Here is a 16,579-nt window from a genome sequence, read left to right as displayed (position 1 = left end):
ACTGCCTGGGTTAAGGGGAATCGAACCTTGCCACAGTAATTCTCGATTTGATGTGTCAGAAATTAGGGACTCCGGTGTAGACCTCTTAGCTGTTGGGTTCAACAAGCTGTAGCCAGGACCAGGTATCCTAGTCTGTACCTCAAATTCCTTGATTCCCTTGTATCAGTTAAGGCTAATCATCCAATTTTCCTCCAGTTCGGATTCTGCCTAGTCTGCTCGAATAGTGGATGAGAAACAGTGATGCTAACTACACCAAGCTGGCCCAGTAGTACCTGTTGCTCGGACTTCTAGCAGACAATCCCTGGCCTCTTCCTAGCAAGCAACGTCTATCTCCATGCAGTCTAGTCCATCTTCCTTCAGTGTCTTTATTTTCATGGCTGTTGAAGCCCAGGACTAAGGTGTCACTAAACCTACAGCAGTAATATCAGTCTGTGTGCATTTAGACATGCTTGTTATACTCACTCTGGAACTTAAGGGGTTATTCCACTGTATTGTATAAAAAGGCTGTTTTTTTTCCGGTCTTCTCTTATCCTCCCCATCTTCCAGAGTCAACAAGCCATCTCTGGATAGTACAGATGCTAGGGGACAATCTGCACCTACTCAGTTTGGTGTGTATTGCTAGATTTGTGTTGTCTTGGGAGGGTGCATGTGATCAGCACTGTCCAGACAGAGGGTTAGGAGTCCTGCATCTTCATGGGAGAATAAAAACTTCCCCTCCAAGCTTTAACCAGACACTAATAGAAGTCACAAGACTGCTCTAACTGCTTATGAGAAAAGGTATTTAGCCGTTTATATTTACAAAAACAATTTTATTTCCATGTTCTGTGGGAGAACAGATAGTGAATGCAGTGTCCTGGGTTTAGTAACGTTTTAAAGATGGAGTTCTCGGAGTCTTTTGTACCTTGCTAAAAGCAAGAAAACCCTTCTAGGAATATCTGCTATTGTACCTGGAAATCCTTCTTTGCCTGGTGTGAACACAGGCACTTTAATCCCAGAGATTACTCTGAGCCTCACATTCTGTCCTTTCTAGAATAAGATCTTGACCAGAACTTGGCCTTAAGCACTCTGAAAGAGAATGGACAAGGAAGAGGTTTATCCTTTTTTAAACATCTGGCTTTAGTCTCCCTTGTTAAAACTTTTAGTCAAGTTGTATCCTGCGTTGAGCCCCCCTGCATTACCCTGTGATTCCTTTTGGATCTTGGTTCTCTCTGCCCTGCAAGAACCACCCTTTGACCCAATCGGGGATATTCCTAGAGGATCTCTCCTGCTGTTTGGTTGCTATCACATTGGTCAGACATGTCAGTTTGTGTTCCTCTCCTGTAAGAAGCCGTTCCTCATACTTCACACAGACATGGTTGTCTTATGCCCAAAACCATTCTTTCTTTCTAAGCTGGGATCGGTCTTCTACCTCTGAGAAAATAGTCCTCCCAACCTTGTGCCCTTCTCCAAAGCATCTCGAGAGAATCCAGGTGGATCTTCTGCGGATAAAGCTTTGGTCAGAAATTCTTGCAGCAGCACTTTAAAGTTGGGTCTGTTTGGAAATGTGAGCAGGAAGATGTGCTTATTTGTAAGTAACATACATGGATAACTCTTTCCCTGCCTTATTTCAAGCTCAACAACACAAAGCAGAACAAAGAGGAAATGTGTGATGTGAGTGGTGCCGCTATTCTAGTGGCTTTATTAACTTCACACAGCAAGTGAAGCCAAATGTCCAGGGCTGCAAACCTGATTGTTGTGGGGTCAGTGCTTTAGACATGATGGTTATTTTTTAAATCTGGCGCAGACATAATCTGGCACAGCTATGCATGTCAACCAATCAGCTTCAATCTACAGCATGTCCAGTTATGCTATGAAAATGAAAGCAGCTGATTGGTTGCCATGCACAGCTTCTTCAATTTAAATAAATTCCCTCTCTGAAATGGCTACCTAGACAGCCAAGCAATTGAAGTAATTGTAAAGTCGTTTTTTTTTTTTTTTTTTTTTTTAAACCCATTAAGTTCTACTTACCTCTGTGCAGTTGGTTTTGCATGGAGCGGCCCAGAGCCTTCTGGGGTCCCTTGTTTCTGCTACTGGCCCCTCCCTCCTATCGAGTGCCCCCACAGCAAGCCGCTTGCTATGGGGGTAGCTGAGCTGCAGCTCCCATGTGTCCATTCAGACATGGAGCTGCCGTTCGGCCCTGCCCCCTCTTCTGATTGACTCCCTGACTTTGACAGCAGCAGGAGCATCTCAGCCAGGAGGGAGAGTCCCAGGACGGCCGAGGGACTCGTGGACATCACTGGACAGAGGGGCAAAAATAAATATGGGGGCTTCTAGAATGCTTTTAATCTTCATGCATATAATGCATGAAGATATACCTTTCTGTCTTGCACCTCTAAGATTTTAAATCGTAATCTACAGATATTTTAAGCATCTAATAATCGCAGCAATAAGAATGAATCTTCAGTTTTCTGCCTTTGTCTATCTCACACTGCATGGAAGATCTTAGTATTGGAAGGCTGAAACATTGCTGTGACTGCTAGGCTTTCCAAAAACGCACATTCCTTAGAATTTTATGCAGACATTCTGTAATCAATTTAGCAGTAGTAAAATTCTAGGTTTTAATAAAGCTGGGTTATAATTACCAAGGTATGCCCACAGTGACTAACTGGACAAATCAGAATGGGTTTATAAAGACTTATACATTTTTACTAAGTCTCTGAAAATGTTGATGCCAGAAACCGTAAAGGAGTTGTGAAGGCAGAAAGTTTTTTTATCTTAATGCATTCTATGCATTAAGATAAAAAGCCTTCTGTGTGCAGCAACCCCTCTCAGGCCCCCCAACACTTAACCTGCGGTCCCTCTGTCCAGCGATGTCAAAGTGTCTCAACTGACCGAGATTCTCCTTCCGGATTGGCTGTCACAGCAGCATTGGCGCCATTGCCTCCTGCTGTGGTCAAAGTCCGCTAGCCAATCAGGAGAAAAGGGGGTCGAGGCTCAGTGTCTGGACACAAGGAGCTGTGACGGGTGCCCTCATAGCAAGCTGCTTGCTGTGGGGGGGCACTGAACAAGAGGGCGGGGCCAGGATCACAGACAGACCTGAGAAGAGGATCCGGCTGCTCTGTGCAAATCCACTGCAACAGAGCAGGTAAAAATTACATGTTTGTTATTTTTATAGGAAACAGTTTACAATTTAAGTTGTGAAAGTTTTACAAACACAAATTTCAGAAGCAAATAAAGACTGTAAAAGACCAGGGGTGCAAGAGTTGACGTTTCATGGTTAAAACTTCACTTTTCGAATTCCCAGCCAATTTCAAATGGGAAGTTTAAAAAAACAAAAAAAAGCTTTTGGTAACAAGTTGGGTTTCCAAATATGCATGTGTTACAGCAGCATTCCAAACAACCTTGAGGTTTTAGTTTAAAGCATAAAACTTTATGCTTTCTCTGCTAAAACACCACCTGCATGCAACCCCCCAAACATTTGAGCCTGAATGCGATCCAGTGATGTGCATGAGAGCAGAGGTCGCACCAAGAGCTATTGGATCCTGCTGCTATTAATCGCAGCCAGTTATAAGGGAAGGGTGAGGTCGAGCGCACACAAGTGCCACCATTTCAGGTGGCTATCCATGTCTGAGTAGATATGAGCTCGGTCATCCTCCATCTCTTCTCTAACCAAACTCCTGCTTTTTTAATTTACTCCACTGAGCAGTGGTCCAGGTCGTTCCTGCTTAGCCTACTTCTTTGTTGACCTGTTGCAGCGCGGATCGCACCTCATTGGCGTAAAATGTTCAGCTAGATTAGAGTTCAGAGGACATGGACATTCTGGAACATGTGGTTTTTTTTTTTTTTTTGCCTTTGTTGCACACTCCAAATGTAATTGGGAATATTATGAATACGTTTTTTTAACCACATGTACATGTAGCATGTAATACGTACGCTTTCTTTGGCATTGGCACACATTTTGATTTTAAGTTAAACCACTTCAGGATAATTTGCATAGATGTTTTTCCAGTCTTATGTAGAATATTCTATTATTGTATTTGGCATACACATGAATGTAAAAATAAAATGTGCACTTATTTTCTACTAACACTTGTAAATAATTACATTTCCTTATAGCCTTTTTATTGCCAAAACCTTTTTATTTCTAGAGCAGTTTTCACTTTTTTTTTGTTTATGGTGTTGGCTCATACAGTTTTGTAGAAGTAAATCTTTGCATCTAAAGATGTAAAACAAAAAAAGTGCCAAATCGTTAATTATGTGGGATGTTAGCATTGAAAACTGCATTTTTTTTATTAATGTCTTCTCTTTTGTATAACTTTTCCAGGTACAACAGAATAGCCCGGGAATGGACTCAGAAATATGCTATGTGATGCTACCTTCAAGTCTGAATAAACCTGCATTATAGCTGGAATAAACTTTAAATTACTGTTTTCCCCTCCCTTTCAGACCTCATCTACTTACCTTCCCCTCTCTATTTTTTTTTTTTTTGTTTTTTTTTTCGTGCTGCCTCCCTTCATGCACATGCTCACATGGGAAGACTTTTAGCTCAATATTGGACAGAAACTGCTCTAGACTGTCAAGTAGTTACCAGAATACAATTGCCCAAGATTCATAATTGTATCAAACGGAGCATGTGTTAAAATGTGGCCAATGTCTTCACCATAACTTGGTTATGAGACTAAATCCATCTTTCATTTCTCACTGAAATGGTGAAGATAGTGCCTCTGTTTGGGCTAGGGAGGGGAAGGTGCTAAGCAGAAATAAATTAAACAAAAACAATGCCCAGTTGTCTGTCATTGTAGAATACAGGACCATGGATTTGCTCTGGATATTTTGGTCAAACCCTTCAGCTATTTCAGACTTCATGATGTACTTTATGCTCATAACTGATGTTTGGGTGGCGAGTTGGTGAAATTTATATAGCGGAACAGAAGTAATGTATTTTATGCATGTCAATAAATATGACAAATTGAAATTGGAAGGTGAAACCCCATTTAATAACAGGATCAAAAGTTTTGTAATTTTTCATTGAGATTTTTTTTTTTTTTTTTTTGGAGGCCGAGCTATTAGTTGATCTATCTTCCAAACACTGTTAATATAGCACTGAATAAAACCATTCAAGCGTCAATGGATGACTGATCAACTAATAGCTCTTAGTCTTTATTCTTCAATAAAGTTGCATAAACCAATCTGTTAGCAGCCTGAATTAATCAATGTTTGCAACCTTACTTTCTTTGTAAATTCAAGAAATGTGTGTGTATATAAAGTATGGATTTTTTTCTGTTTGACGTCAAATGATAGTGTAAAGTTCACAAGAACACAAAAGATTTTTCTTTTTTTTTCTCTGTTCTTTTAAAGTGGTTGAAATCGGCGTAGTATCATAAGCAGAATTGGCTTCTACCCATTCTGGGTGGAAATTACAACTGGTATTGACTGGCTGAGGAGGGATTATTGTGATTTAAAGTTTACTGGTCACGTGACACTCAACATTCATGGTATCTTATTTAAATACGTTTTTTTTTTCCCTGAACTCTGCAACATTCTGCTGGTGACAGCCATCAACCCACTGGCAATGTGTGGTTGGCATGATCAGAACTTGGTGAAAGCTCACACAGCCGTACTAATTTTCCACGGCAGAATCCTGCTTGGCCATTGGCATGGGGGACTGGTGTCGTGAAGCTTGTTTAAAAGTGATTTTTTTTTTTTTTTTTCTTTTTTAATGTGGGATGTTCATTAGATTGAAAGGATTATTTGCTCTGCTGTTTACAAAATACGTATTTTAGTGCAAACAAAAAGTTTACTCTCTAGATGACTTATCATGAATGAATAAAAGCAGTACTGTTGTTTTTTCATTTCACAATAAAAAGCTGTCTGTGCCACTTTAGTTCCTCCCTTTTTGTTAAAACGAATGTCCTTAGAGTACCTAAACGGGCCATAAATGTGGCTTAGGGCTGCTGAAAATTGGGCATTATAATGCTGAAGAGCATAGGATGTGAATTGGTTTGGACAGACACAGGTGAATTTTCAATTGGTTCATTTATATGGTGGCATTGAATGCTGACATGAGGCTCAAGCAGCTTCCAGAGCATACCGCTTACTAATCGGTGTGCCATGTTTTTTTTTTTTTTTTTTTTTTCCTTTTGTTCATTGATGGACACAGCTCCTAATTCTTCACCATTAGGTTATACTGCCCCCTACAGGAGTAGGACACTAGACAGGAAAAGGCTTCACTATGCCTATGGGCAGTCCCAGGAGGTATACACCCACTCTCCGCTATACTCAGTTTTTTTTTTTTTTTATTATATTTTTTTTTCTCTGCTTGGTCAGGAATAAGGACCTAGTTCCTAGGTGGGATCTCTGGTCCTGGCAATTTTTTCTTTTTTAAATGGAATTTTTTTAATTTTGTTTCTGAGAACTACAATCAATTGCCGGACTGGGCGACTAACTCGATATCAATCCTTAGGGTGCCCCCAGTCTAGCCAACGTGCAGACTGCAGCTCGGCGCTAGGTCGACCGTGACATAGCCCCACTGGACGGGGGCTGGCCTGCGAGTTAAACGTGTCGCAAAGACGCATACGAATTAGCTTCAGCCTGAGTAGCAGCACTTCCTCCTGGCCGACAGCACCCACATTACGATGGAGCGGTGTCCTGTCAGGAGTGGTGCCCACTCTCTTCCTCGTATGGTAACTAGCTGATCCACCACCCCCCCCCCCCCCCAAAATCTACCCCTGGGGCCATTTTGGGGTGGACGTGGGCTCCTCCCTGGGATGGTCGGACCCCCAGGTTCCCTTCCCCCCAGCCCCTCTAAATTTTTTGTTACTTTGGGTTTTTCGCCTCCATCCTCCCCTGGGTGAGGTTATGAGCTGTCCGTTGCCACGTGCTGTTAAACCCCTTAAGAGCTAGTTGGAGTTTCTGCGGAGCGGGTTTTCCTTGTGAGCAATGCAGGGTTCCCTGCCATCCTGGGGGTTGGTGACTAGGGCAGTTATGTCTTCTGGGCTCCCTGTGGCTGTTGTTGGGCTGGAGGAGCAGATAGTTTGGCATCCATGGGCCTCACGCGGCTGGATTCGGCCAAAATGTTAGGCCGCGGCTTTACAGCCTACTACTCGGAAATGACATGAGGGACTCTTCCCCCCCCCCCCCCCCCCGTTTTGGCATCAGTCTTCCCCTCCGCTGCCCCTGGGGGGGTCGGCTCTGCTGGAGCTTGCGACTGGGCGCCCTCAAAAGTTTAGGTTGTATATTTTTTTCGACCCTTGGCCAGCATCCCCTTGCGGGATTGCAGTCGGTGGAATCCCCTGATTAGGTTTTTGGGATGAGCTCAGTATATAGCCACCCTACTGGGTCTGCGGCCACGCCTATTGTTTAGATAGTATGATTCCTCTGCTCCTCTAGCTGTGCTTAAATAGGCACTTGTGGATGCACTGATTGTGTCATTACGTAAAATTTTAAAAATGGAGGTTGCGGCTGATGCCGTGTCTGAGGCATCGGTTTCTTTTGGGACCCACAGGCCCTGCAAAGCGGTGAGGTTTTTCCTCTTTGCGCTTATCTTGACAACATTGTCCCAAAACAGTGGGGGTTGTCCAAAAGTGGTTGCTAGGTGTTTTTGCTTGCGGTATACTTATTAGGATTTACTGCGTTTTAAAGGCAGACAGTCCCACCTGTAGTGGACTCGCTGGTTTCCAGGTCAAATTGGGCTACCTTCATTCTGGTTGCAGAGTCAGACCTTTACAGGACCTGCTAATAAGCGGGCGGATGCTCTGGCCCGCAATATGTGCCTGGTTCGGCATTTAGGCTGGTAATTGCTATTGCCCTGGTGTCCCAAACTGACCGGGTGGACTAAGCTTTTACAGCGGGACCTGGAGGGAGAACCCCTGTTTTCACAAAGCTGGTGAACAAGTTGGTCCAGGGGCTGCAGTTTGATGCCTCTTTGGATGCGGCTCCTTTGATTTTCTAGGCTGTCTATATCAGCAGTGGTCCTTCTGCGTATTGTCTGGTGGAAATGCTGGTCTGTGGACTAGACTTCAAAGAAGGCCTTATCTGATCTCCCTCTTGTAGGGGGTCGCCTGTTTGGAGCTTTCTTTGGATGACGTTAAGAGTATCACAGGGGGGGGGAAGGAGGGCAGGCTACCAAGGGCAAGGAACCCCGTCGTAGATGTGGACCATTCTCCTAGGCTCTTAATTGGCCTCTTCGTCACTCAGGGTTTCAAGACAAGGAATCAAGTCAGGGCCTCCACCAGAGATTCCAAGAGGACCTGATCTGGCAAGCCACGAGCAGGCTCTTCCAGACCTGCAGACAAGGCTGCCTCTGCGTGAAGGGGCGGCCCTCACCAGTATCTAGGGTGGGGGATGTCTTTGCTGGGTTCTGGATCCATGAACCTCCCCCCCTGGTGCAGGTAAAGTTGGTCCACAAACCTATTCGGTCAGACAGAGTTCTGTCTTGTCCTCCGGAAAGGTTTTTTCCCTTCCAGTCTGCACTTGTCCTAAAATCGCTTACGAGGTCTCTTTGGGGCAGTGCAAGACTTGTTACGTCAAAGGGCGATTGTTCCAGTTTTGACCTCCAGAACATTTTCAGGGGTTTTTACTCAAACCTCTTTACAGTCACCAGGAAGGAAGGCTAGGTAAATCCAATTCTGGACCTCAAGGTGCTAAGCTGCTTTATGTGAGTACAGAAGTTCCGCATGGAGTCCATTCACAGTGGCATTCCTACCTCAGGGGGATTTATTCTCGTTTCTATCGACATCGAGGCCTACCTGCACATTCTAATATGTGCTGGTCGCCAGTGCTTCCTCCGTTTTGCCATGGTCGAGCAGCATTATCAGTTTGTGGTGCTGACCTTTTTGGTCTCACCTCCGCACCTCAGGGTCTTCACAGGAGTGTTTGCTGCGGTGCTGGCATTGTTTGCGTCAGCAGGGGGATTGGGGTACCTGGACGATCTTCTGTGAGTGGAGTCTCCGACTGCTTTGATAGACTATTGGCGTTTGGTTTGCGAACTCTGAGGGTGTTCGGTTAGATCCTAAACATTCAGGAGTCTGCTTTTGGTTCTGTCCACAAAAACTGGATGGTCTGACTCTGCCTGCCTCAGCCAGAGTGTTTCTTGCCCAGGAAAAACTGCAGACATTGCAGGAGGCAATTCAGCTTCTGTTGTTCAGCAGACGGTCATCTCTCCAGGCTTGCATGCACGTGCTGGGCCTGATATCCACCCTTGAGGCAGTCTGTTCCACACAAGATCTCTGCTAAAGAGATTCTGGTGAAATGGGTGAAGGATCCACGGTCTCAAGCGGTGGCTTCGCTCTCTGGCACTTCGACAGGGAAAATCCTCCTGTACTAGACGGTTGTCTCCACGGATGCCAGCCTCTCTGGGTGGGGAGGTGTCCTAGGCACAGATGTGCTCAGGGGGGTCTAGACTCTGGCAGAGCCCAGACTGACTATTTTAGTGTACTGAAACTCCGAGCAATCACTGTCCGACTCGTTGGACAATCGTCTTAGCGGTGTCTGATACGATTTCTTTCCAAAAATGACATGGTCGGTCAATCACAGGGGGGCACAAGTGTCCTGGCGGCTCAGTATGTAGCCAGAATTCTAAGGTGGGCTGACTGATTCGTTCCAGCACTCTCAAACTTCTGCCACAACTCCTGTGCAGGATTCAGGCAGAAGGGATTCTGGGCATTCTAGTGGTTCCAGGCTGGTCTCGCCGGTCTTGGTATGTCGATCTGGTATGGATGGTTGCCATGGGAACTTCCTCTAAGGGAGGATCTGCTGTCCCAAGGATCAATCTTCCATCCTTTTTTGCAGTCACTGTCTTTAACGGCTTGGCTGTTGAACACCAGGTGCTGGAGGTTTGTTTGAATCGGTGATTTCTGCCCTGTTAAAAGGTAGGAAATCTGCCTCTAGGAAAGATCTGCCATCGTCTGTAAGATGTACATTGCATGGTGTCTCTTGGGGTTCATCCTCTCTCCTCCTGTGGATGGGATCTTAACCTTCCTTCAACAGGGGGTTGAACAGAAATTGGCCTCGAGTACCGTTAAGGGGACAGGTATCACTTTTTTGGCGGTCTTTTTCCAATGACCTTTGGCCACAAACTCACTAATGCGTACCTTTTTCTTCAGGGTGTCTGGCATTTGGTTCCTTCAGTGTGGGCTCCTTTGCCATTCTGGAATCTTAACGTGGGGCTTTCAGCTCTACTGAAACTTCTCTTTGAAAATATTCCAGGTTTCCTACTCTAGCCACCAAAGGAGGACACCTTCTGGGGCAGGGTGTTGGAACGGACATTGTTATCCTGTCGATCACCTTGTGATTCACAAGAATAAGGTGGTGCTTTGCCTCGGTCCGTCATGCCTTCCTATGGTGGTCTCGGACTGTCAATTGAATGCAGATATTGAATTGCCTTACCTGTGTCCCAGGCCTAAACATCTGAAGGAAATTGCCTTACATGTCTTGGATGTGGTCTGGGCAATTAGGGTGTACCTGGCAGCTGCGGAGTCTTAAGGAAGTCAGACTTTGTGCTCACGGACAGAGCTCACAAAGGGTTGTCCACTTCTGCGACCATTTCCAGATGGATCAGATGGTGGTTCGGGCCTATTGTGTCTGGGGTCAGGTTCCTCTCCCTGTTTAGGCGCACTCTACTAGGGCGCTTAGTGTCTCCTGGGCTTTCCGTCTTCGAGCATCAGTGCACACTTTTAAAACTGGTTTTGCTGGATGCTGTTAAGAGGACCTGGTCCTCTTTGAGGGTGTATTGTTTTTCAGGTGAGCTCCAGTTGTTTATGGTTGAGCTCTGTTACCTCGTTGGCTATGGTTAGCCTTTGGAATGTTTTTCTGAGGTTTTTCCCACCCCTCATGTTTGACACTACTTTGGGATGTCCCAATAATTAAGATCGCCGTGTCAGTCAATGAATGGAAGAGCAAATGGGATTTTTGACTTTCCGTAAAATCGATTTCTCTGATCATTGACAGACAGCACCCACCCCTCTGCGGAGTTGGCTTTCTTCTGACACTGCATGTAACACAACTGTGTGCCTATAGCTGAGAGTGGGTGTATACCCCCCCCCCCCCCCCCCCCCCCCCCAGGGACTGCCCATAGGCATAGTCAAGCTTTCCTGCCTAGTGTCCTACTCCTGTAGGGGGCAGTATAACCCAATGGTTAAGAATCAGGAGCTGTCCGTTCAATGAACATCAGAGAAATGGATTTTACGGTAAGTCAAAAAACCCATTTTTTTTTTTCTTCTTGATTACCCACCCCTTTATTTTTAAGTGGTCCGTTGTGACTTCTATAAACCTCCAGACAGCCACTATATATCTGTTACTGGTTGGGGGGGGGGGGAGAATCATCTTGTTAGAAATTATGCAATTAGAGATCTATTTTTCATCTTCTGTAAAAGGATTTTTATTTCCAGATATCAACACTGACATCTCACCGCCCACCCCCGCCCCCCCCCCCCCCCACCCTTGAGTGTGTGTGTGTGTGTGTGTGTGTGTGTGTGTGTGTGTGCGTGCGTGTGTGTGTGTGTGTATATATATATATATATATATATATATATATATATATATATATATATATATATATATATATATATATATATATATATATATATATATATATATATATATATATAATGTCTGTACACACACCCCTATCCTTGTATCTAAACACTGGAAATATTTTTAATGCATTAGCTCAAAGCTGGAAAGGGTTGACAATGCACACTTATCAACATATCACCAGCTACAGTTTTTTTTATTTTTTTATTCCCTTTATGGTTTTATAAAGTGATTTGAATCAGCATAATTATAGGTAAACTACTTTAATTTAAGCCTTAGTTTAATTTTGTGACCAGGCCTATTTCTGGCACTTGTTTACATCAAATCTGTATTTTTTGCTAGAAATTTACTTAAATAATATATATACACGCAGAGACCCTAGAGAATAAAATGGGAGTTTGTTGCAATACTTTCACACCGTATTTGCGCAGCGGTCCTGATGCAATTTTTCTTTTTTAAATGCACTTTAAAAAAAAAACTAAAGTTAGCCCACTTTTTTTCTGTGATGTGAAAGACTGTTTCGCCGTGTAAATTGATACTTAACAACATGTCATGCTTTCAAATTGCGCATGCTTGTGGAATTGTGACAAACAGTGGTACTTAATCTCCATATTTTGCTACAGGTTACAAGTTTAGAGTTCCAGAGAAGGTCTAGGGCTAGAAGTACTGCTCTCGCTCGAACGATCGCTGCGATACCTCACATGTGGTTTGAACACAGTTTACATATGTGGGCGTAACTTGTGTATGTGTTCGCTTCTGTGCGCGAGCGGAGGCATAGGGCACTTTCAATTTTTTTTTTATTGTCCCTTTTAGGAAATTGTTTTTTTGTGCAATTACAAGGAATGTAAACATCCCTTGTAACAGAAATAAGCAGGACAGGTTCTCTTTATTGTGAGATCTGGGGTCCAAAAGACCTCAGATCCCCAATCTACACTTAAAACAAATGGGCCCTTAAGGCCATTGGGAGAAGGCCATAGTTGCATGGGGGGTGATTTTGCCCTCACTTTACTTCCTGCCTAGGCCCTGAAAGAGCCAGATTGTTTCCCTGCTACCAATGGCTCCAGTAAGCTGGGAAAACGACCAGGAAGTGGTGGGCTTATCCTAATGCTATATTTTGCCTTAACCACAGGGAAAAAATAGGTTGACCGTTTATTTTTCTGGTCTATTATCATAGTTTACCTTTTGTCAGTGTAATCGGATGGGACTGTTTGGGGTAAAATGCAGAAATCCTGGAAATATGCACTCTGTAGTGGAATGATAAAGTCCAGGCTATTTCATTGCGTAACAGGGACCATGTACTTGGGTAAGCCTTCAGGCAAACTGAAACATGAAGAATTAACATTTTTGGTAAGTGATCCCTGTATACGGAGTGGTTTTACTATGTTTGCATATGTTAAACCCTAAAATTGACAAATGCTGCATAATAAAACTGTAGTGGAGTAGGTATTGAGCCAAAGCTTCTGTATGGATTTGCATCCTTTTTCGACTCTAGTAATGTTACAAAATACTCATGATTTCAGTGGAGATCTTTTCACTCAATCCTTTTGCTGTCCAATGCAGGCTGTGGTTATGATCATATACATTTTTTCTTTTGCATCAGTGTGTAAGCCTCTGACAGATGCACTACTTGTCAAGGACGTCAATTCTAGACTGAAAATCTTTCACACGGTGGAGGGCTTTTACCAAAAGCATCTGTGTCCACCCAAACCTGTGTGGGGAATTTATAAAGCTGCCACAAATTTCTCCAGCATGATTGAGGCTACGTTCATATCGGCGTAACGATTGCGGGCAGAATCACTGCGATTCTGCCCGTGATCCGGAAATCATTGCAAATCGTGGGACGCCTGTGCCTTGCCCGTGATTTGCAATAGCACCCCAAACGCTGTGTGATGTTGCTGCGTTTTCCGCCTGCTGAATCGCGGGAACATCGCGCAAAAAAAATAGTGGGACGCATGACGCCAAAAAAAGGTACAAGAGCTTCTTTGGGGCGTCATGCGTCCCGCAATGTTTTTTTTTGCGCCGACATGTGAACGTAGCCTGATTGTTTGAGGCATTGTTCATTTTAAGTTGCTTTACGTTTCTAAATGTGACCCAATGTGGGGCTAAGGAGATATCAAATGAAAGTCAGAATTTGAAGCAGTGGTGTGTGAGGTACAATCTATCATGACCTTGCTCACATGAAAACCCATGAAATACAACAAACGCCTGTACAAGACCTTGTATGAAGTTTCTACTACTTTTTAATGGTACAAAAACGCCATTGATGGATTGGGGCTGTAAGACTGTTTTTTCTGTTGTCAATGTGAATATTTACAGCATAATGCTGAAATTAAACATGGCAGGAAAGTGACTTTATCGGTTACATTTTGGATGTGGTAACAGAGCTGGCCACCAACCTAAAATGTAAATTAACATCTTAGAAAGGACTGGCTTCAATGGTACCAGAGCATACAATTTTTTTTTTTTTATACTGTATCTTAAAACGGTTTATGGTATCTGTAAACCATATATGTGGTACTTTTAATGGCTGTATTAACCACTTAAATAGCCATTTTGTGGAACTTTTATTTTAAAAGTTTAAATCTGTACTTTTTGCTCTAAAATTTAGAACCCCAAACATTCACTCTATTCCAGAGACCCTATGGAATAAAATGGTGATTGTTGCAATATTTTCACAGTATTTGCAGTGGTCTTTCAAGCGCAATTTTTCTTGAAAAAATACTTTAACCACTTGACCTCCAAAAGGTGTACCCCCATCTTCCTGACCAGGCCTTTTTTGAGATACTGCATTGTTACTTTAACTGACAATTGTGCGGTTGTGCAACACTGTACCCCAATAAAATTTATGTCCTTTCTTTCCCCACAAATGGAGCTCTTTTTTTTTTTTTTTTTTTTTTTTTTGGTTTGCGTTCAAAACAAAACTACTGACCATTTTTAAAAAAAAAAAAACTGTTTCTGCCTCTAAAAAATCTTAATCCATTTGGGCCACTATGTATTCTGCTACATATATTTGGTAAAAAAAAAAAAGAAAAATCCCAATGAGCATATATTGATTGGCTTGTGCAAAAAGTTAGGGTCTACAAACTATTTTTTTTTTTAACTAGTCGTGACCTATAACCTGACTGACACTTTTGAAACTTTTTGGAGACCAGTGACACTTAGTGATCAGTGCTAAAAATACGGTCACTGTACTAATGACACTGACAGGGAAGGGGTTAACATCAGGAGCGAGCAAAGGGTTAAATGTGTGGCTAACTAAAGTTTCAGTGTGGGGGGGAGGTTCTTTTACTAGTAGACCTGGATCGGCGTTTCTGCCAGGGTCCATGTCTTTTGTACTCTGACAGTTTGCCTTGTTTACATGGACAGACTGGTATCTGTAATATGATCGGCGGATATTGTGTCTGCGGTACCCGCTGTGTAAAATCACATCAGGAGCGAGGCGATGGCCTCTAGCCCAAAACCCAGAAGTGTGTGTATATGTGTGTGTGTGTATGTATATGTATATGTATGTATGTGTATGTATATATATATATATATATATATATATATATATATATATATATATATATATATAGTGTGTGTGTGTGTGTATATATATATATATATATATATATATATATATATATATATATATATGTTTGTGCTCATAAGTTTACATACCCTGGCAGAATTTGATTTCTTGGCCATTTCTCTGAGATAATGATCACACAAACTTCTTTCACTCATGGTTCGTGTTTGGCTGAAGCCATTTATTAATCAATTGTGTTTACGCTTTTTAAATCATAATAACAAACTACCCAAATGACCCTGATCAAAAGTTTAAATACCCCAGTTCTTAATACCGTATATTGCCCCTTTTAACATCAATGACCGCTTGAAGTCTTTTGTGGGATTTGTGAATGAGGCGCTCTTTATCTTCTCAGATGGTAAAGCTGCCCATTCTTTCTGGCAAAAAGCCTCCAGTTCCTGTAAATTCTTGGGTTGTCTTGCATGAACTGCATGTTTTGAGATCTCCCCAGAGAGGCTCAATGATTGAGGTCAGGAGACTGAGATGGCCACTCCAGAACCTTCACTTTATTCTGCTGTAGCCAATGACAGGTCGACTTGGCCTTGTATTTAGGATCATTGTCATGTTGGGATGTCCAAGTACGTCTCATGCGGAGCTTCTGGGCTGATGAATGCAAATTTTCCTTCAGTACTTTTTGATAACTTACTGCGTTCATTTTGCCATCAATTCTGACCAAATTTCCTGTGCCTTTTTTTTTTTTTTTTTTTTTTGTAGCTCACACATCCCCCAAAACATCAGCGGTGCACCTCTGTGTTTCACAGTAGGAATTGTGTACCTTTCATCATAGGCTTTGTTGACTCCTCTCCAAATGTAGCGTTTAGGGGTGTGGCCAAAAAGCTAAATTTTTGGTCTCATCACTCCAAATGACTTTGTGCCAGAAGGTTTAAGGCTTGTCTCTGTGCTGTTTGGCGTATGGTAAGCAGGATACTTTGAGGCATTTGCGTAGTAATGGCTTTCTTCTGGCGATCCGACTATGCAGCCCATCTTTCTTCAGGTGCTTCCTTATTGTGCATCTTGAAACAGCCACACCACATGTTTTCAGAGAGTCCTGTATTTCAACTGAGATGCAAAGAAATAACCCACGAATAACTTCAAACATTTTTTATGGCAGTTGTGGCTGAAATTTTAGTTGGTCTACCTGACTGGTTTGGTTTCAACAGAATCCCTTATTTTCCACTTCTTGATTAGAGATTGAACACTGCTGATTGGCATTCTCAATTCCTTGGATATCTTTTTATATCCCCCTTCCTGTTTTATACAGTTCAACTACCTTTTCCTGAGATTCATTGGCCATGCTCTTGCTTTATCCATGACTTAGAATACAGAAATCTCTGTGCAGCACTGGATGAAAGATGCAAGGGTCTGTCAGGAGTCCAGAAACGTATTGACCTTTTTTTTTTTTTTTTATATACACACACCAATTACAAGCAAACAGATCACTGGTGAGGATGGTTCTCTTTTTAATAGCCATTCAAATCCCTTTGTGTCAACTTGTGTGCA

At 42.9% G+C, this 16,579-nt stretch overlaps 1 protein-coding gene across 2 annotated transcripts in view; it reads left to right on the top strand.

Annotated features, from left to right (window-relative positions):
• UBE2D3 (ubiquitin conjugating enzyme E2 D3) overlaps positions 1–4,960 on the top strand; it is a 140,140-nt gene extending 135,180 nt beyond the window's left edge. For both annotated transcript variants that reach the window (XM_082261704.1, XM_082261705.1), the window contains exon 7: positions 4,304–4,960. In XM_082261704.1, the coding sequence (XP_082117830.1) occupies positions 4,304–4,349 (46 nt within the window). In that variant the 3' untranslated portion in view covers positions 4,350–4,960. The remainder of the gene's footprint in view (positions 1–4,303) is intronic.
• The last annotated feature ends 11,619 nt before the right edge of the window (positions 4,961–16,579 follow it).

This window comes from Pelophylax lessonae (genome assembly GCF_965119305.1).
Source record: "Pelophylax lessonae genome assembly, chromosome: 1".
Lineage (NCBI taxonomy): Eukaryota > Metazoa > Chordata > Amphibia > Anura > Ranidae > Pelophylax > Pelophylax lessonae.
Note: the sequence above shows the minus strand (reverse complement) of the source record. Positions and strands in the feature narration are given on the sequence as shown.